Source organism: Squalius cephalus, assembly GCF_949319135.1.
Source record: "Squalius cephalus genome assembly, chromosome: 6".
NCBI classification, from domain to species: domain Eukaryota; kingdom Metazoa; phylum Chordata; class Actinopteri; order Cypriniformes; family Leuciscidae; genus Squalius; species Squalius cephalus.
In genome coordinates this window covers 9,024,888-9,046,595 of record NC_137127.1, presented here as the reverse complement: position 1 = coordinate 9,046,595, position 21,708 = coordinate 9,024,888, and the positions used below count along the sequence as shown (strand labels likewise).

Genomic DNA, 21,708 nt, shown 5'->3' with positions numbered 1-21,708 from the left:
GAGACACAACCGCTGTGCCGCTGGAACAGCCGGAAGTTCAGTCTTGGCTCCTCAGCATAACATGATGTGAGATTGCTGCTCCTTTTATACCCACGCGGTGGGACGGAGTTGCGCTAAGCAAATTCTGCAGGCCCATGGCATTGTTTTGCCATTGGCTCGTTTTCTAGAACTCAAAGGTGATAGGCTTCTAAGCGAAACCTCCATTGCGTCACTCACTGACGTAACGTCTCCATTCCCTCCTCAGGGAACGAGGGTTATATACGTAACCGAGACGTTTCTTGAGCACCAAATCAGCATATTAGAATGATTTCTGAAGGATCATGTGACACTGAAGACTGGAGTAATGATGCTGAAAATTCAGCTTTGCCATCACAGGAATACATTACAATTTTAAATGTGTTTAAAATATATAATGTGCATTTAATTATAATCTAATAAAAGGTTTTGTAACATGTTTTGACAGATACACAGCAGCATGTATATACTTGCGTTTGGAGTAAAGAAGATCACTGCAAAAAGATAGACCAAGTTAAATATGGCTCTCCTCCAAAAGAATGTCCTGAAGTGATATTTTACTTGTGAGCAGAGCATTGAGGCAAACTAGCGGGCCACACAATCAAACCGTGACAGCTTCATCTATCTTATGCACATGTATCTTATGCAAACAAAGAACAAATAGGTTCATCCATCATCGAAAGTAGCAGAAGTAAACAGAACCGTTCCATAGGCACATATGCTCCTGACAGTTTACCTGAATCATCCCATGAAAAAAACAAGATGAAGACTGTTCTTGTTCTTTTCCCATTCTAAACCTTATATAAAGACTGTCATCTAAGATCTATTACAAAGACAGAGGCAGGTTTGCTTGCTTTATATCGGATAAGATATATTTAAAACACTGATAATTCAACACCAACAAAAGTAAAATCATGATGGCTATTTACAAAAGATGCAAGCACACAACCGTTTTATAAAAAAAAACACAGTCGGACAGAATACAAAAAAGAGGACATGTGGAAAAGTCCAATATGTTGATCAAAAAAACTGAATGGCTGGTTTTGGTTGTCCAATTTGACATACAAAGCAAGGGTCAATAGTCAATTATCATCAATAAATTAAAAACGGAAACATTCCTCTATTTGGTCACTGAATTGAAAGGCATGTGTTGAATAAAGACAGGAGAGGGAACACTGATGTCCAAGCAAGGCCCTTATCTGGGCGCAGGTGGCTGGTTCATCTCAAGAATGTACAGACACAGCCTTTCAGAGTCCACAATCTCATTATCTCTGGGTTACGGCCTCACACTCCTTATTAGTTTGTCCAGATGTGGCATGTGGCCAATCATACACTGGGGTTTTTGCCTGAGTGAGGGGTTTGTTGTTGCTGTTGTTGTTGAAGGTAAAGTGGCCGTTTCACTCTGGGCTTTCTGCGCTTGGGTTTGCTCTTGGCCTTGGTCAACTGCACCACAAAGAAGGAAAGCACAACCATGGCACCAAGAAATGCAAACATCGGGATGGTCTGGCCCACCTCTTGATTATAGCGGCCAGGCATTATTCCTGAGGAAACACACAGATATGGATTACTGCAATGCATTGTCTGAATGTTAAAGGCCATTTTGCGGGTGATATCTAGTTGATTATTTTCTAAACACACAGCAAATGCTCCTTCCTCACCTCCGGGTATGTCCCAGGCTCCACTTTCTCCAGGGGATAGGGGTCGAACCTGAGGCCGATATGGCCTTACATTAGGCAAAACAACCTTGTCCATGTCCACTGACAGTAGCTTCTGGTGTTTCCACAGATTGCTGAGGAAAAAAAAAGAAAAGAAAAGAAAAAGAGTCAACAAATCTAGTCAGATGTGGATATTAAAATACAACGCGTCCAGATTGAGATCTGTTTTGCACTGAGAATGGCACCGGTCTCATGTGTACTGACCTGGGAGCAGTCTCATTAAGTGGCTGGGGTTTAGCCCAAGACAGATGAGGGCATGCAGGGAGAGGACGAGGCTTGGGGTCACCCAGATGAGCCTCCAGCACTTTGGAGTAACGGTAGAGGTGATTACCTGCCAAAATAATGATAATAATAACAGTAATGACGATGATGTTCAATTGATCAAAACAATTAATTAAAATATAAATAATAATGAATTAGAAATAAATAAAAATGATTATTAAATGCATAAATGAATTGACAAAAAATAAATGATAAATGACTTAAAACAATGAATTAAAATAAAATCAATACATTTATTTAAATAAGAAAAATTGAATGAATTATAAACAAATTAATTAAATACAAATTATAGAAATTATTTAAAACGATTAAAAATAAACAAATAAAAATGAATTATTTTAAAAACAAATGAGAAAAATTACTTTATGAATAAAAATGATGAATTAAATGTAAAAATTAATTACCAAAAATAAATAAATAGAAATCATTTAAAACAATCAATTAAAAATACATTAGAAATAAAAAAGCGAAAATATTACTAATAAACTTAAGTGAAATTTAATCAAATTTAATGACTAATAAAAAAAGTGAATTAATGCATAAAAATTATGAATTAACAAAAAATAAACAAACAACAAATTAAAAATAAATACATAAAAATTAATTAAATACATAAATTAACTAAAAATAGATAGATTAAAAATAATAAATATATAAATAATTAAATAACAAATGAATTAAAAACAAAGCAATACAAATTATATATATTTATAATATATAATGAATAAAAAATAATGAATTATAAGAAAATAAAAAATAAATCACCTTCCAATCTCTGTGGTAATGGCCTGTCTGTGCCTGTAGGGGGAACCACTCTGTTTTTAGAGTGTGTGAGGCTGGGCGGAGTCATGCTATATGAAGTGTACTGCAGCAGAGCGTCCAGCAGCCAAAAACAGTCTAAATAGGAGATCCCAAAAACATGCAAATTAAATTAATGTATATTAAATTAATGTATCTGAACATGTATAGTGAATCTGACAAGACTTGTTTGCACAAAATGTGAGCATATATACAGTGCTATGCATAAGTGAATACACCCATGCTAAAGTTGACTAAAAAGAGGAATAAAAAATCATATTTTGGAAATTGAACGTAATGCCTTAATTTAAAAAATTAGGAAAAATCCAACCTTTAAGGACACAAATTTTCTTTGTGAATGAATAATGTATCGTAAATAAATAAATGTTCTTCCTTAAAATACATGGTGCATAAGTTAGTACACCCCTATGTTAAATTCCCATAGAGGCAGGCAGATTTTTATTTTTAAGTATTTTTTTTTATTTTTTTTTAGGATACTATGCATCCTGATAAAGTTCCCTTGGCCTTTGGAATTAAAATAGCCCCACATCATCACATAGCCTTCACCATACCTAGAGATTGGCATGGTTTTATTTCAGTTAGCCTAAAAGCTAGTTTGATTTGCATTGAGAGATGATCTTATGGAAAGTACCCCATGCCAATCTCTAGGTATGGTGAAGGCAATGTGATGATGTGGGGCTATTTTAATTCCAAAGGCCAAGGAAACTTTATCAGGATGCATAGTATCCTAAAAAAAAAATAAAAAAAATACTTAAAAATAAAAATCTGCCTGCCTCTATGGGAATTTAACATAGGGGTGTACTAACTTATGCACCATGTATTTTAAGGAAGAACATTTATTTATTTACGATACATTATTCATTCACAAAGAAAATTGGTGTCCTTAAAGGTTGGATTTTTCCTAATTTTTTTAATTAAGGCATTACGTTCAATTTCCAAAATATGATTTTTTATTCCTCTTTTTAGTCAACTTTAGCATGGGTGTATTCACTTACGCATTGCACTGTATATATATATATATATATATATATATATATATATATATATATATATATATATATATATATATATAAAAATGTCCATTACCTTTCTGTCTGTGACTGTCATCAATGCAGTTGGAGTCTCCATAGAGCGCTATGCGACCTCCCCCCTCAGAGGGTGTTTGGTACAGTCCAAGCACAGGCACATTTTCCACCACTGCCGTCTCTTGTTTCAAGACTTCTAGACCTAGAAATTTGAGTACATGGATAACAATAACAAGATGATTAAGTAAACGAGGGAGCATTTAGCTGGTCTCCATGGATACAGCAGTGATGTGAGATGTATGATCACAGCAGGTGATCTGTGTACCTTGATCTTTTAAGGTCTGAGCAATGACAATCCCATCCTCAGGAAAGCGAGCGATGCTGCACCCTGAGGCATAATACACTGAAAAGCGACAAGACAGGATACATTATTGAAATCGAATTTAGGAAAACCTGTCTCCATTAAAACAATCTACTCAATATTGTGTATTTAACCGAAATCTATGCAATGTTATATCATCTTACTGTCATGATCTGCCATTGTGAAGTCTCCCTCATACAGACCGTCACTGAAGGCCATACCCCACACTGAGATCAGCTCATTCAAAGCTGGCACGTTAGCGCCCCCTGTGTCCGGCATCCACCATTGCCTGTGAATTAATGTGTAATGCACATTTCAAAAGTTGCCTTTATTTGATAAAAACATGTTTGCCCTGAACTGGACACTTTACTAAGAGACCCATTTTAAAATTATTTGTCGGATCCAATAACAGAAACCACACTATTTCGATCCCCCCCAAAACACATTAGTTACGAATTAGGGCACTCAAATACCCTAATGGGAAGCACACTTTAATTTAAATTAGGACAGGTAAAACAAAGTAATTGTAAAATTAGACAAACGCATTGCTGAAATAAAAATATCAGGTGAAATCATAATGAATCAAGTAATTAGCAAGGCAGTCTTGACATGAGCTAGTTAGCATGAGCTATATATATTTTTGCCATATTCAGTTTTAGAACACACTGAAATATGATTATTTTTTTTTTATACCTAGAGACTTCACATACATTTTAAATTAGGTTTCAGGATTATAGCAATAAGAAAAAAGTTACAATATTAAAGAAACATCTATGACCAAGAAAAACATTATTGCATTTAATTTAGATTTAATTAGATTTAATTTAATTATAAAATAAATAAATAATTTATCAAATAAATTAACGAAATATGAAATTCATTTTATTTACTATTTTTCATTATAGAAGAAATAAAATAAATATAAGAAAGCAGAAGCATTTTCGGTAGCGGCATCAGACTATTGGACCCCACTGAACATTTTACCCAGAGATACATGCAATACAGTGGACTGATTAATAATATATTTCAAAGATTTCAAGATTTCTGTGCCTTGATGTACTCTGTACCTGGTGTTCTCATCATAGAACTTGACTTTTCTCATGACTGATGTGTTGTACCAGTCACTGAAGATAATGAGAGACAGGCCATTATCTATGTCTCTTCTCAACTTGGAAATCTCCTCTGGAAAATATTCTTCCTCGCTGTCCACCATCATCAAGGTCCCTAAAAAACACACAGACAGGGGTGATTTCAGTTGATTTAAGCAAGCCTTATTCCATCACTACTTATTCCACAAAACAATTAACCTTCAAGACAGAATTTTTTATACTGAATGAACACCTACCATACTGACTGGCATCAAAGCATGTTATTGGTGCACCCAAGACCTCAACAAAGTAGCCGTTGCTGCGAAGGTGCTGATACATGTCTCTAAAGTTAGTGTGAATATGATCACCATTCCTGCAAAACAAGAGAAAACCCATGTAATCTACACCATCATAAGTGAATAATGGTACTAGAGACCAGCTATGAAAAGCTACCCTCTTGTCTTTTCTAACAACTGATTGAATATGGATCATTTTTGGTGTTTGAGGCTCACCAGTCAAGTGGATCGTTCTTCATGCGCAGGTTGTCTCGGGGGAAGTAGCCAGGCGGGTAGCGCAAGTTGTGGTACTGATCCCACAGAATCCTTTTACTACGCGGAGGAGTGGGGACAATCTTTACCTTCACTGGTAGCTTCACTGTAGAGGTCATTTCGCCACCTATTGCTGACTGGATGCAAACACATGGAAAACAGATCACAGCAGGTCATGATCTCGATTTACACTACTTCGGGCCTTTAGAAGGCTTTCAGGCTTCTTAGAAGTTTTCTGAAAATCTTTCATTTGGCTCCTTCACACCAAGAACTAGAACTATAAAGATAACTATATTCGAGTCCACACCAGCAGACGATACTGTTCTGTTTGTTCTAAGAGCGGGCTGCAGTTCTGTCATATGAAGCTTTAAATGCTTGAGCTCTTTAAAGCAGGATGGATTCTGATTGGCTGTCAATGTTTTCATCGTTCATCAGCTGGAAAAAATTGTTCTGAAAGTAATTCTACCAATATCATTTCTCTGTGCCATTATCATTGGTTGAGGTGTGGACTGAAGCTATTTTTCTATATTTAGAATAATTATTTCGGACTATATCTTTATCATTATAGTTATTGTCCTTGGTGTGAACGGGCCTTAACTCTTTCCCCGCCGGCGGGTTTTTTTTTTTTTTTTTTTTTTTTAAGTTGCCAGCGCTCGCTGCATTTTTTTTCATTTTCACAAAAATGTCATGAATATTTTGTTGCATGAATATTTGAACATGCAATATATCAAAAGAACGAACAGAGCTTTTAAATATTTTTTTAATTCTAGTTTAATGCATTCTACCAACACTTGAATGTGGTATATTTCATAAAAAAGCAACATTTTGAACAAAAGGCTGAGAAAATTGCGGTTTTTTTGTCAAAGACTAGCTGGATCGGATTCATAACAATGATCAAAACATAGATTGAGTAAATTGCTTCCATCAACACCCCCAAAGCTGCACAGTCCTAAATCTCTTCATGTTAATTTTAATATTTGATGGTTGCGTTAGTTTACATGTGCCTAAGCAATCCTTCTATCACTTGTTTCTGTTTCTTTGCTTGTTTTTGGATCCAGAGATTCTGTACTATTTCAGACGATGAATAATAGCGCCCCCTACCAGTGAAAACATGGATTGCCGGAAAGTTCTGTCAATGGCAGAGAAGCTTTGTCATAAATGACAGAAAATTCCAATGGGGTGAATTTTTTACACTTACAAGTGTGAAGTACCCAAATGTTCATAAAGTAATACAATTAATTTAACTCACACTTTCAAATAAAATAAAAATAGTATGTTGTACTACTTTATTGGAGATCTCAGGGACAGTACTGATACTTACGTCATTCTCTGCCGGCGAGGCCACTGTAACCATGACATGACCCTGAGCGATGCCTTCCCATGATGCAGCTTTCTTGGCCACAGATATGGAAACAGCCAGGTAACCGGCCCAGGGCCAGAGCACAGGTGAGTAAGATACTGCCACATCTACAAAATCACCATTCTGAGGAAGGTAGGGCTGCCAGATGGGCTGTGAACATCAACATAACTGTTATTTTTCAAAGGGGACAATAATATTTGAAGTTAAAATTCAACGTATGAAACAACATATCAGTTTACACTGAATTGCAGTCAGTCTCTTTATTATTCCCTACCTTGTCCACAATCCTTCCAGTCACACCCATACCATTAAGAATGGTCACATTGACAATTGTCGGCATGCTACCGTAGTAAATGGGCTGTGAGCAGTAGGGCCACATGTAAGGGCACTCGGTCAGATCTATGTAGCTCGGGCTCAGGCTAAAGAATAAAAACACCATCAGAAATTCATTAGAGGACGATGACCTTACTGAGAGCCAGTGCAAGATAATGAACCAGGTCAAATCTACTCTATAAAAAGGCTGGAATGTAATTAAATCCGAATGAGAGTGCAATGGAGACGCTGGCTACATTTTAAATGGACCAATTTAGCATACATGAATAAAAAACTGAGCATTCTATGTGAGCAAAAAACTAGAGAAAGATACTTCCCTCTTGTAATTAGTAAATACATGCTAAATACGTAAATGTAAAGGCAAAGAGAAGAACACAATATCTGTGCATGTGCGAGAGACATGCCTGGCTTGTGGCTTGTAGCTGTTAAGGATCTGGTAGGCTCTGAGTAAATCAAGTTTGCCATGGCCCTGCTCAAACATGTTGACACCTGGCAGCCTGCGTGCTGAGGCGATCAGGGCCTGCTTCATACTGGCCGGGTTCACCAAGTCTCTGTTCAGCACAGTGCTGGAAATAAAAAAGACAAATAAACAAGTTTCAGTTAAATGGATGAGGCTTGATGGAATGTAATTTCAGTGCAGGCTGAAGACTGGAAAACAGACTTAAAAGAAACACATGGTCACTCAGAGGCCATAAAGCAAAGAGGTGGATGGGGTCAAGTACCAATAAGAGACTAATACAAATGAGAGCTATATAAACTCTACAAATTGGAAACACCAACAAAATTACGTTAGCCATCAGACTGCGAGGATGGACTACATCAAATATATAGACCTTATGCACCAGAGAAACAAGCGTGCAGCCATCTTTAGAATATTGTCTTTGAACTACCGTTTTTGCAGTCGCTCTGTGTATATTTCAATGGCATCGCTGTCGAGGAGTAATTAGCTGGTGAAGTGGATTTACTTATTGTAAAGTTAACGAAAGTTATCACGAGGATTGTAATGTTTAAAGCAGATGTCTTAACAAATGTCAGTAGACCGGGAAACGAGCTGTTCATTCATAACTACATAAGATCGCTGTGAAAGTACAGACCGGAAGACAAAAGACAACGAGTGCAGCGCTGAAAAGGGGCGGGGTCTATAAAGCAAAAGAAAGAGGATGTCATTCAATTCTCAGAGGAAAATGAGATTGATTCTGTCAATTAATTTGTTTCTTGTTTTTCTTTGTTTGCGGGCTGTACAAATTTACAAATGCATTTTTTCCCCATAAGGCCATAGTAACAAAAACAATTCTGAAGAAAACCATAGGTTTAGAGAACCAATTTATTTAGCTCTACTTCATATCATATGTTTCAAAGAGCAGTGTGTTTATAGCAATAAATGTACAAAGTACAGGTGAGCCCACTATCAATCACTATCTGTGCCCTGATAAAGCAGCAAAAATAGGTCTTATGATGAAACCCTATTTTGAATCGCTGATGAAAATTGATATAAAACATGTCTACACCTGACATAGTGAAAGAGAATGCTGTTTTATTGAGTATATCTCAAGGCCTAAAATTGGATACCGCTAGTTTAGGTGTTGAGTATACATACACTACTGATCAAAGGTTTAAAGTCAAATTTTTATTATTTATTTATTTTTTAACAAGGATGCATTAAATTGATCAAAAGTGTCCGTAAACAATTATAATGTTACAAATAAATGCTTTTCTGTTAGACATTCTACTCAAAGAATCCTGATAAAAAAATTAGCAGTTTCCACATAAATATTAAGCAGCATAACCGTTTTCAACACTGATAATAATACGTTTTCTTGAGCACCAAATTGGCATATTAGAATGATTTCTGAAGGATAGTGTGACACTGAAAATTCAGCATTGCACCACAGGAATAAATCAAATATATTAAAATAGAAAACAGTTATTTTAGTGGGCATAAGTTCCTTCTTTCAAAACATTTCTTAAAAATCTTTTTGAACCAAACTTCAGAACGGTGGAGTAAGATATAAACAGTTTAAATGCACTGTAGGTAGTGGTGTCTAATCAAAAAAAAAAAAGAACAAAAAAAAGAACAGTAGACTGGATAGTGAGTTTGTGAATATTAATGTACAATATTTTAGTTTCATACAGTTTTTGTTCAACTGTGTCTCACCTGGCCAGCAGTGTGACAGCTCCAGCCACTACAGGTGATGCAACACTAGTGCCGGAGAGAGAACGACAGCCCTCCTTCAATCCTGAACCACGCACACCAGAGCCATACGTCACAATGTCAGGCTTCACCCTGCCATAGCCACCTGGCAGCTCCTGGTCAACAAATAGCACAGGAAGCAACGAGTCAATTGAGCTGACAAGACAGACTGACAGATATTGTGATGAGTGAGAAGAGCAGTACATGTAGCTGAGTGGAGACAGAGTCAAAATTCTACAGTCACACATGGCCAGAAATGGTGTACTTATTTATATGGCTCCAGTGATGTGTTAAACCCCACATTGGGATTTCACTCTTACTAGCCTGACTTGCTGATTTTGTGGGGTTTGAACGTGTCGTTATGATAAAATGAAACGTTACAATGTTTTTAAATGCATTTATTTATTCAACCTTTTCTAAAGACATGTTAATAGACTACTTTCTAATTAGACAACATTCCTTGTCTCACAACTTGAGAGATTTAAACTCAATTTGTAAAACCAGTTGATAATGAATCAATGAAGTCCTTGCATGACATTTTTCAAATATATTTTTACTAAAACCATTTAATATATTTAGGTAAATATTGCCACTTGTTATAATGTATATCTAAATAATAAAATGGATTAGATATTTATCTGTGTTAATTAATAAATACTGTGAAAACATTACATTTAATTTTAACTGGACTATTTATAGCCAAATCTCATTTTTATTTTCAATGTTTTTAGCTATATCACCTAGTCCTACAGCAGGGGATTCAGTTTTTATTTTAAATATCTTATTAACATCAAGGCCATTCATTTATGTACACTAAATTGTAAATCTACAAAGCCATAATTCTCTGAACCACTTCAAAAAGTGTAACAGAGGATTTTTTAAGACTATGTAAATCTCTTCAATTTACTCTCCTTCCTAAAGGAGAGAAGTACAGGAATCTTGTCTAGCAGGAGGTGTCTGTCTGCCTATTTTAGGTCAGATCAAAAAGCACAGACATGTTCTCACTGGCCTCTTCAGGCAGCTGCACAGGGAAAAAAGCAGTAATGAGACGTCAGCACAAGAAGGAACGCACCCATGTTGTCATGCCTCGGGATGAGAACCTGGCAATGTTGTCCTCAAAATCAATCCCTCCAACACCAATAACATCCATCTGATCTGCTGGATTGTTCAGAGTTCTGGAAGAAACATAAAAAAAAAAAAAAAAAAATGTTTTTGGGACTAATAACCAAATCTAAAATAATTTGTCCTTGATCTACTCCACTTACCCGTAGAGAGGGCCATCATTGCCAATAGCAGAGACCATAATCACCTTGTTGGCTGTGAGCTCCCAAACCTTGTTAAACAGACAAGTTATGCTTTTATTAGAGGACTACACTGCAGAGTGCATAAACCATATTTAATGTACCGGCAAAAATACACTTGTGACAAATTGTTTGACATGTTGCGCATTTGTGGGTCGCTTTGAATAAAAGCATCTGCTGAATGTCAGTTAAATCTGCCCAAACCTTATCAACAAATGGATGGTCCATAAAGTCTGGTCCCCCTATACTGAGATTTAAGACATCTATCTTCTTCAGGATGGCATAGTTAAAGGCATCTAAAAACCAGGAGGTGTAGGACACCTAAGAAGAGAAAAATTAAGAACAACATATTGGAGGAGGCATATGAGGTGGCGTGTAAAATCTTCTTAAATACATCATAAAAAATAGAAATTAAAAACTGATGTCCGTTATAGAACTGAGCGATATAGCTAAAAACATAATACATCCATAAACAATAATAAATGTTTTTGAAATAAGTCTCTTACACTTACCAAGGCTGCATTTATTTGATAAAAAAAAGTAATATTTTGAAATATTATTGCAAATTTTTCTATGTTAATATATTTAAAAATGTGATTTATTCCTGTGATGGCAAAGCTGAATTTTCAGCATCACTACTCCAGTCTTCAGTGTCACATGATCCTTCAGAAATCATGCTAATATGATGATTCTATGCTCTTTATTACCATCAATGGTGAAAATAGTTGTGCTGCTTCATATTTGTAGAAATCATGGTTGTGCTTTTTTTTTTTTTTTTTTTTCAGGATTCTTTGATGAATAGAAAGTTTAAAAAACAGCATTTATTTGAAATAGAAAACTTTTATTACATTGTCTTCACTTTCGATCAATTTAATGCATTTTTTTGCTGGATAATATTATTAATTACTTTCATTAATGACATGTGAAAGTGGTTGCATGTATAGGGAAATGGTTATGTGTGTAGTTACCTGGTTATTAGTAAAAACTCTGAAGATATGAAGCTCAGAATCAGGAGCGAAGCCCTGGCACTCTCTCATGCTGGCGATAACCCCAGCCACAAAAGTACCATGACCCAACCCTGAAGAAAGAATATAAGATAGAAAAAGTTTAATCTGGGTTGATTCATTCAAGTTCACTCAATAATAAAATATGACTGATTATACATGTTTCGTGACATACACTGAGAATTCGTCTTACCATCATCCAGTGTTTTCTCATTTGTCCAATTGGTTCTTTCTTTAACATTCTTAAAGTGAGGGTGCTTCTCACTCAACCCAGTGTCAAATACCGCTACCTTCACCCCAGAGCCTGTATACGAACACATATAAACAGAAACGCAGGCTTTAACGCAAACCTGATCTTTAATAGTAGAACATTAATTACGGTAGCGCATATTCACATTCTCTCACACATACCGGTGTGTCCCATCTGCCAGAGCACATCTGCTTGCAGTATCTGGGCGACATGTCTCGGAATGGCCCGTAGGAGCCGGCGACTGGAGTGTCTTCCTGTGGCATGCCAGAATCCAGAGCCCAGAGACAGACTGGTCCTCCTAAGCGGCCTTGATGACTGCCAAGACTGCCACTTCTGCACCCAGCGTGTGTCATTGCACGGGGACGCCCCATCAGTGCCCGCTGAAAGAGAAAAGGAATGAGAAATTATTCTCAATAAATTATACCTCATCCAATTTGAATGTTTTATTTGTGCCATGGATATACAATATAAATGGTATAGAAGAACCTCTACTGGCATTTCTGCCATCCCATAGAATAAACCATAATGTCCTACTCTCTTCAAATCCTGTCTTTCAATTCCTCTTGAATGATTTCAATTGATCACTCTTTCAGGCCATTCCCCATTTAATACTTTATAAGTGCACACATTTATTTCTCATAACTCAATAGCAATTTTATGCCCTCCCTGAAGACACAATCTCCAAAGAACTCAAAAAATTTGATTATCATGAATACTTCAAACCTCACAAAAAAATATCAGGGCTCAACAATTTTAGAAATTTAGCTTATCATCACCCCTGCTAATATTTTATAAATATAATATACATTTTTAGCAACGTACGTCATAAGGACATATTTTTATTAGACTATTCCTAATTTTTCATTTCACATTTAGTTTTCATAATTTTCATTAAGTCTTAAAATCTGAGGTTTTTAAAGATAGTATAGAATAATTTCTCAATAATTTTCGACCCATTGTAACTGCTTCTAAGACTAGCTAGATAATTTAACCATGGTGACCTATTTAAATCAGATAAATTCAACAACGGGCCAAAAGTGACAGTTCTATCGTTCAGTTCTAGCCTGAAACCCTCTCACACTTATCCCAAGTCATTAGGCTATCCTTATTGTTAAACCTGTAATTGGAGGTAAATATCAACAAAGTTTGCACAGTATCAGATTCTAGATTTGTCTAACACCAACCTAAGCACACAGCATCAACATCTACACCTTCATAAGCATTTTTATTGGCCCTGTGAATAATTTCCGGCGAGACCAGAGATGAGTAGCCTGTGCTTTCAGGAATATTCAAATGGAGCAAAGTGCTAATAACAGTGATCACCTTAACTCTTCTATGTAAAAGTGTCTTCATAAAGGGATAGAGAGTAAAACAAAACTCTTGTAAAGTGCAGGCGGTAGCGGTTGGAAAGGAATCGTAGGCGTTTAAGCGTGGCTGAGATGCAGAGCCAACCACTTTGACCAGCCCTGGCATGTCAGTCTTCCTCTCTGGCTGATTACTGCTCATTAATTCCCCCTAGAGCTATACAGACGAGACTAGTGCATATACTGTAATTATATTACATCTCAATCCCCCACTCATGCTCCTGTAGAGCTGACCCAGACACCATTTAAATGATAATTACTTGCATATATGCTTTCAAACTGTGACCAGGGGTTATTCTTAGAGAAACAGACCCAGCTAATAGCAGCTAATGATGTATTTTTGTTCTTATTACTGAAACCAAAGTGCCTCGAAGCTGTACTATGTATACTCTGTAGTGGGAGAGTGAGATATGCTAGCATTTATTAGGGGTGCCGACTGATAAGCAGCTCCTTGAGTGTTAATTCAGAATGGAGCTGTCGGCAAAAATATATTTAAGTTGTCAGCCATTACTCCAGTCTTCAGTGTCACATGATCCTTCAGAAATCATTTGAATATGCTGATTTGGTGCTCAAGAATCATTACCATCAACTGCTTAATATTTTTCAGGATTCTTTGTTCAATAAAGTAAAAAAAAAAAAAAAAAAGTCTTTAATCCCACTTTTGATCAATTGAATGCATCTTGGCTGAATAAAAGGTTTTAATTTCTTTCCAAAAAAAATAAAAAAATTCTTACTGACCATAAACTTTGAACGGTAGTGAACATTTAAATGTTTTTTTTGGGGGGGTTGATGCTGCAAAAACTTGCAGTAAACATAAGCATTATACAGAAGCCGTGCAGCTTGTTTAGGATGTTGGTAAAGGAAGACTGTCACAATGTTATTACGCAGGAGCGGTGCTAGTAAACTGTAATCACTCTCCCAGAGTTTCTAAACACTGACAGTAGATTTACAGATTGACAGCAGAGGAAGTGATTTCTTTTTTTATTCTAATGGTGGAGAACTCAGTGCTCAAAGACAGAACATTCTTTCACCTCAAACACTTCTGAAAGCCATTTCCTCCACCCCATGCAGTAAATAAACACTTCCTATTCGGTTCACCCCCTGCTGATGACTTTCCTCCCTGCAGTCACCCCAGAGAGCTGGGAAAGAACAAATTGCATGTAACCTCTGTGATAGTGCACAGCACTTCAGGGTTCAAGTGTGACTTATAAATACAGTAGAGCAGTGCTTCCCAACCATGCTCCTGGAGGCACACCAACAGTGCACATTTTGGATGTCTCCCTAATCTGACTCATATATTTCTGGTCTTTGAGTCTCTAATAGATCGATAGATTGTTTTATTTAATGCCATGTCAGCATCTAAGGCTATTTTCATGGCTGGAGTCTCCAATAACAAGCTGATGAGCTGATTCAGTTGTGATTGATTAGGAAGAGTTGGAAAATGTGTAGTGTTGGTGTGCCTCCAAGAACAGGGTTGGGAAACACTGCAGTACAATATAATACCGTGTACTAGAACTGCATTTCAGATAGCAGTATTATGCCTATGTTCTGAATGTCAGTGTTATAAAGGTACAGTACAACTTACAGTCAGTCATTTTGAGGCTGCGGAGGACCATGCGCTGAGGCGTCACTCGTTTGATATAGGGGTGGTCCTGCAGGGTGAGCAGGCTGCTGCGGGTGTCCTGCCGGATCTCCACCACCTCAAAGTCACTGGGGTAATCGCTAGCAGGATTGTCCCTCCTTACGATGCGCCAGTTCACCGCATCCACATCTCGCAGGGCGCTGCTAATGAAATCACTGCGTGCTTTGGCTGTGAAGTATCCGTTAAATGCAACTATGTACTCTAGAAGAGACAGAGAGAGAATAAAAGGTATTGCAAAATCCCACAGAATAAATGCACAAGTATTTACTGAGAAAACCTTGCACCGTAAGCACGGTTTCACATTCACTTAACGTCTTGGTTCTGCCTCTATTTGGGCAACACATCATTCAAATGGATCCAAGTTCCAACCTTGCATTAACAACCACAATAGAGCCTTTAACAGAAACAACGGCTGCTGAGTGAAACTTTAGGCCAGGGCGGGTATAGAGGAACACCCATATTCTTTCTTTGCTTGACAAACCTGAACAGAGACGCTATCAGAATGCTTTGAAACGTGGCCGTCCTCCAGAGTGCTTGACACGACTACGAACAAAGCCCATAGTACATAAGGGAATGCAATACAAAAATGCAGACACAGACTACATTAAGGGCTTAGTGACTTTGAGGACAGCAGAGAGAAACAAATGCAAATAATAAGATACAATTAAAGTCAGCATGTTAATCATCTTATTGTGAACAATTCATCCAAACAGATCAACATCAACTTTTAAAACACGTGAGGGAAGTGGGAATGAATTCAAATCTTTTTGCCAATCCCACAATTCATAGCTTTGGGTGAGGGAAGTGGGAATGAATTAAAATATTTTTGCCAATCCCACAATTCATAGCTTTGGGTGAGGGAAGTGGGAATTAATTAAACATTAGAGGATGGCATAAAGGGCCGCATTCACAGAGCAGTAATCAGGCCACTATAAATAACGTGTTACGTTCTGGTCTTGTATACCCACATCCACACCACACCCAATGTAGTGAAATGTCTGCCCTTTGAAAACAACGCTGGACTCAGATTAAGTCTTAGGAATGTATTGCCAACACTCTGGGCCGGACGCCAGCAAACACACAGAACAGAGGGCACGATCCAGCCAATGAATGGACAGAGTCCTGAGAGAGAGAGCTGCGGTACAGTGGAGTACATTACACTAGCACTGTTTGACCTGAAGCATTCACGTTTTGTCCTGCCCTAAATTACAATGAGAAGTGCAACAGCTGCTTTAAACCCTCATTTAAGTCCATAAACCGGTTGATAACTGATTTTCAGTGCAATAAAATGACATTATCAACAGTAAAAACTAAAATACAGCACTAAATGATTGTGTTTACAGTACTAAAACACAATGTCTTGAACATTCTCCTTGCAGTCAATCTCAAACCTCAGACAAATTAAATCCTATTTGTTTTGTTACAGACACAAACAAGTCAAGTTTTAATCAGTGTAAAATGAAATCACTTACCATGCTTGACCACTTTGGTAGAAAAGTCCAGTTTCAGCAGGATCTGCGAGCAGTTTGAGCTCAAGAGTGCATCAGCATTCAGAGGAGGATGAAATGGAGTTGAGAACGGCCCTCTGTTTTCCTCTGTGCCCACCAGAGGCAATCGACCCCCTAAAGCAGCCACAAGCAAGCACAGCCGTACAATCATGGTCCCCGTGGTCCGTTTCTGGTTATTACCCATCTAAAGATACATGTGTCCTCAAAGATAACAAATGTGTATGGGTATTTGCAGTTTATGAAATAGTTTAGGTCCAGAATGCAGAGAAGCCTGAATAACGCACGGCTTTAGTATTCATTTCTTTCTGCGTTTTCTCTCCATTGTGTGCTTGTGGTCCAGTGGAGGTGATCAGTGTGGCAGCCTGAGGAGGAGGAGAGGGGCCATCTTCATGAAAGTGTAAAACAAACTACAGTAGATCAGGAGGGGTGCTCATCTGGTGATGGGCTTCCTCACAATGGCCAAAGGGTTTCTATTCTTCCTGTAGGCTGAGAGGGAATAACAATAGTTACGTTCAGCTAGTTGCTGGAAAACACAAATTTCAAAAGGTCAACATTTAGCCAATAATTATCCATCTTAATGAGGAGCTTACATAGAAAACTGTTATTTTAAACTGTAATAATTTTAGGCTACATTACGGATTTATTTCTGCTCAATTAAATGCAGCCTATGTGAGCATTAGAGAACAGTAGTGTTAAGACACTCAAATGACAAGGACCATTCATTTTAAAATCAAGTGTGGTCCCAAAGACTGTTTAAGGCCAAGCCTCTCTGCACTGACAGACACAGACCAACGGCAACATACGCATTAGTCGGATTGGTGTTACTCCTGTCTGTTGCCGCTCATGCAGCTCGAGTGCTGCATTAAAGACATCTAGAATGATGCTTGTAATTTACCACAAAGTGTTAGCCTCAGGATAATGTGAAGGACATTTCCTTGAAAACACGGTCCCCCACCCACAGGCACCCTTCCAGAGGCTTAATTTCCCACTGACTCCAGGCTGGGAACGCCAAGAAGTGGGCTTAACTCAGATGGGCTGAGCTGTTATGCAGCTCAATATGCACACCATATGGTTCTTTACTACAGACCACACCATCCCTGCTTACTTGTGTCAACATGACAAGAAAAAAAGCTCACCAAATTATTAAATGCATGTTATAGATGTTGTAAACAATTCATTCCTGCATGATTATTGTTTTTTTTTTTTATGTTTTGACCTCATAATGTTAAATCAAAATGTTACAATCTGACCGGTGAAAATAACAGACTTCTTTCTGGTGATGAAGGACTTCTCCAAACCCTAAGTCAGCTTAAATGTGCGGTATGCGATTTCTCAAAATCATTGTTGAACACTGTTGATATTGGAAATCAACCCAAACAAACACACCCTCCCCTTCAATCCTCCGCCCCCAAAATGCACGAACAAGGCATGCAAGAATGTCTCTTATCATAGCAGAAGCGAAGCAAAATAATACTTAAAAAATAAAGCAAAGATGACGGAAAAAAATGAACATGCAGTACACAAAAGTATATATAAGAAAGAGTTTGTTGTTAGTTGCCAGCAGCACACACTCAAAACCTTTGTTACTCACATATGGAGAAGAAACAACGCAACCCCCGTGTATGTTTTCAGGCCTTCTCGTTTAAGTCTCTCCAGCACTGGAAAGCTTTCCTAATATTATCGCAGGTCCTAAACTCTTGCCTGATCATAACCCTTTTATTTCCAGTGATATTCTTCTGAACTTTTCTCTTTTGTAATGTCTCTCAGCCATCTCTCTTTCTACAGTCTTTCTTCAAATCTCCCTCTTGCTCGCTCTCTCTCCTCCCCCATCATGTGTGGACACACCCCCTAATGCTGATTGGCTAAAAGTTTGTTGTGGTGCTCTGCTCCACTTTCAACAGCGTTTTTCAAAAATTGCCTACAGCACCTTTAAAGTAACAACATGTAACTTTTCAACCTTCATAATATATTTCCAAGACCCTTGTGATAGTACATCGACTTACAATAGGTTGAATGAGACGTCTGCCAGAGCATGACGGGGTCTGTATCGCTTTTACTGGCACTATGTAACTTCGGGGTGCAGGTAGTAACCAGCGCTCAAAAAGAACTACAAAATTCGACTGCTTTACGGCATACGTCACTTTGCCCACCACTTCCTCAAATGTGGCCAACCAGCGCGTTTGTTTTCGTCATGGCTGAAGCAGCAGCGAAACGTAAGAAGTCCAAGGTTTTGTCGGAGTAGAGTCGGAAGAGGAAAAGGGAGAGTGATAAACTGAAAGGCAGGACAAGGATCAATATTGGTCGAGCGTTTGCTCGCTGGCGTTAGCTTATGGAGGAGGAGAGTTACCAGACCGATGCTGACTTGGCCGTCATGCTGTTGAACTAGTAAGTAACTGTAAATTGCTTGCATACTATCTTTAGTTTTTCTAATCTGTTGTCTGCCTGGCTACGTTACGGAAACTATCTGGTCCTCCATTTATTTATCTTCATGAATCAGCTAGTAGATGAGCGAATTATCAATCTGGTAGCTAGTAAACACTAACATGGTAGTTTTAGATGGTTAGGATGCTATCGCTATCATTCTCGTTCAGATTTGAGCATTGCAATCGACATGCAAATCGCAAATGTTTGAGTTAAAATGTTTAGTCTACTAAACATGTATAAATGATGAAAGGGGAAAGATTAATAATATTATCATTGCCCATATGAAAAAAACCTGCATGCTTCATATACAGTAACCGTAAATCATTTTACGACAGCGGTAATGGACAATTCCGCTTCCAACCTGTAGGGCGACCGCAGAGGAAAAGTTCCATGTTGTTGCTTTAAAGCAGCACTAAGTAGCTTTGCCGATTTCTTTGCTGTTTTCTCGCTTTTTGCTCGCGGGTTTCTCTATAGAGCTCCCCCTACAGCTTCGGAATAGATATTTGACAACACTGTCGTCAAAACACTCTCCCCCCTCCCATCTTCTCCCGCTGGTCATGTGCATTTGTTTTCAAAGAGCCATGTCCACTGAGGTATGTATGATACACAGAAGGCTTAGCATATAAATGTTTAGATAGTGTATGTATGCAGTGCCGTAAAGCAATTCGTTACATCGCGAGACCTGATATCACGTGATACTTCCTGACACTCGCCGGCCCAAAGTTGCAAGGGTGGTTTTTCAGCTCACAGGCGCTGGGGGGGGTGCGAGACGACCACTATTCAACCCGAAAAAAGTAATATAAATGACTCCGAAGCTGTTCGGTTAAGGTAAAAAAGTTTTTAAAACCCGACCCAACAAGCTTGCATTTATCTGCCTCCATTTTTGAGTGCAACACACATCTCAAAATCCAAATCAACAACTGATGCGTAGAACCAGGTCCTCGCCCTACATTTCACAGACTGTGATGACGCCTTTCCACAGTCATTAACATGGTAAATCTAACAACAGCAATGTATATTTATAACACTACATTTTTTTATATTACCTTGGCATTAAACTGCATAAAACTAGTTAACGCTGCTGCGTGAGCATTTCTAATACAACTGACCAAGTTAATCAAACTCTCAATATTTTTTCCCTCTCTTTTAAAGTCTAAAAAAAATGTTTTTTTCCTTTTGCTATTGGAGCAAATGGGAATTGGGAACTCAAAATAAATTTGTTACAGTTTCTGTTCACCACTATAAAAGTTGACCCAACTTTAGCTTCTGAGAACACCAGGAAATGTGAAAAGGAATCGCAACTTTAATGGTGGCCAGAGCAAACAAGTAAAACGGATGTGATCTTAACAGAATCAATGTTTACTTTCATTCTGTTTGTAGAATAGCACAATCAAGGATGTTAGTGTAAAAGCTAAAGTAATTCACCCCCCAAAATTTTGTCATCATTTACTCAACCTGTTTGACCACTTTCTTCTGTGGAACTCAAAAGATGGTTTTAGGCAGAATGAATAGAGCACGTCTGAAGAGTGACTGAAGCTGTCATTGTGTCTACCCTTGTGTAAGTTAATGACAGAATTTTCATTTTGGGTGGATCCTCCTTAAAAACAAACAACTAAAGCAATACTGAACTTTTGACCATGTAGTTTAGAGCAGAAGTCACTTACTCCAGCCTCTGGCCAATTATTGTCAGCAAAATCATCAGAAAAAGACATTGGCCTGCAAAGGCCATTGTTTTCTTGGCCAAAGCATTAACAATTTAACAAATTACAAAATATATGTAAATCAAATAGAAACCGAAGTGATAACAAGCTCTGCTTTTTTTTGCACACAAAAGATTATCTGCAAAAGAAATTTGAACAAAGCTTTAGCATTTACACCATTCTGCATTGGATGCAATGTTCAAATTGGAAGTAAAAAATTAACATAAGGTGTCAGTATTTGGACAGACTGGTTTGGTTCTGTACTGACCACAACACTTTGTCTGATGGATAGATCTAATATAATTTAATTTATTTTACTTTCAACAATACACTGCACATTAGCTAAAGACAAAAACACTAGCATGTCTTGCTAGCTATAACACCACCAAAACATCAATGTCAGTTGCGTAAAGCCGTGTGACAGAATGTCCCATTATTTACTATCCTCTCATGTAAAAAAAATCTTCAAAGATCATGTTTTGTCTCTAAATCAGACAAGCATGTGGCTTCGCCACCATCCTGCTACAAGCTAACAGCTAGCTTAGCCAAGCATGAGCATAAGAGTTCCCACACATGACCAACAACCCCATATTATACTTTTATGGATACTTACTATAAGCGGAATGTGCAACGGTGATGCAGGAAATAATTAACTCCTGGAATAGGTTGTCTGACTAATTTCGTTTCTTGGGTTTAATAAGTTACATCTTAGAACTGTACACAAGCTAATGGCGCAAGCTGTTAGACTGTAACGTGAGAAACTGGTATTAAACACAAC

General features: G+C 37.7%; 1 protein-coding gene across 1 annotated transcript; it reads right to left on the bottom strand.

Moving 5' to 3' along the window:
* Positions 1-402: 402 nt before the first annotated feature.
* On the bottom strand, positions 403-21,708 carry mbtps1 (membrane-bound transcription factor peptidase, site 1). The gene is made up of 23 exons (XM_079874871.1): positions 21,544-21,708; positions 16,771-17,292; positions 15,242-15,499; positions 12,454-12,672; positions 12,236-12,346; positions 12,007-12,116; positions 11,243-11,359; positions 11,003-11,070; positions 10,810-10,912; positions 9,702-9,853; positions 7,951-8,112; positions 7,488-7,632; positions 7,175-7,363; positions 5,818-5,990; positions 5,563-5,678; positions 5,285-5,441; positions 4,382-4,506; positions 4,182-4,259; positions 3,918-4,058; positions 2,778-2,909; positions 1,935-2,061; positions 1,674-1,804; positions 403-1,556 (listed from the first exon to the last, which is right to left on the bottom strand). The coding sequence occupies exons 2-23, from the start codon at positions 16,988-16,990 to the stop codon at positions 1,342-1,344; spliced, it is 3,249 nt and encodes a 1,082-aa protein (XP_079730997.1). The 5' UTR covers positions 16,991-17,292; positions 21,544-21,708; the 3' UTR covers positions 403-1,341.

Bases quoted from the DNA above. Each gene is read 5' to 3' on its own strand.
- mbtps1 (XM_079874871.1), bottom strand. From the start codon at position 16,990: ATGGGTAATAACCAGAAACGGACCACGGGGACCATGATTGTACGGCTG. The intron at 12,673-15,241 runs GTAAGTTGTACT...TTTCTCTTTCAG, and splicing joins CAGCCTCAAAATGACTGACT to CGGGCACTGATGGGGCGTCC. The intron at 4,507-5,284 runs GTACAGAGTACA...ATTAATTCACAG, and splicing joins TTCTATGATGAGAACACCAG to GCAATGGTGGATGCCGGACA.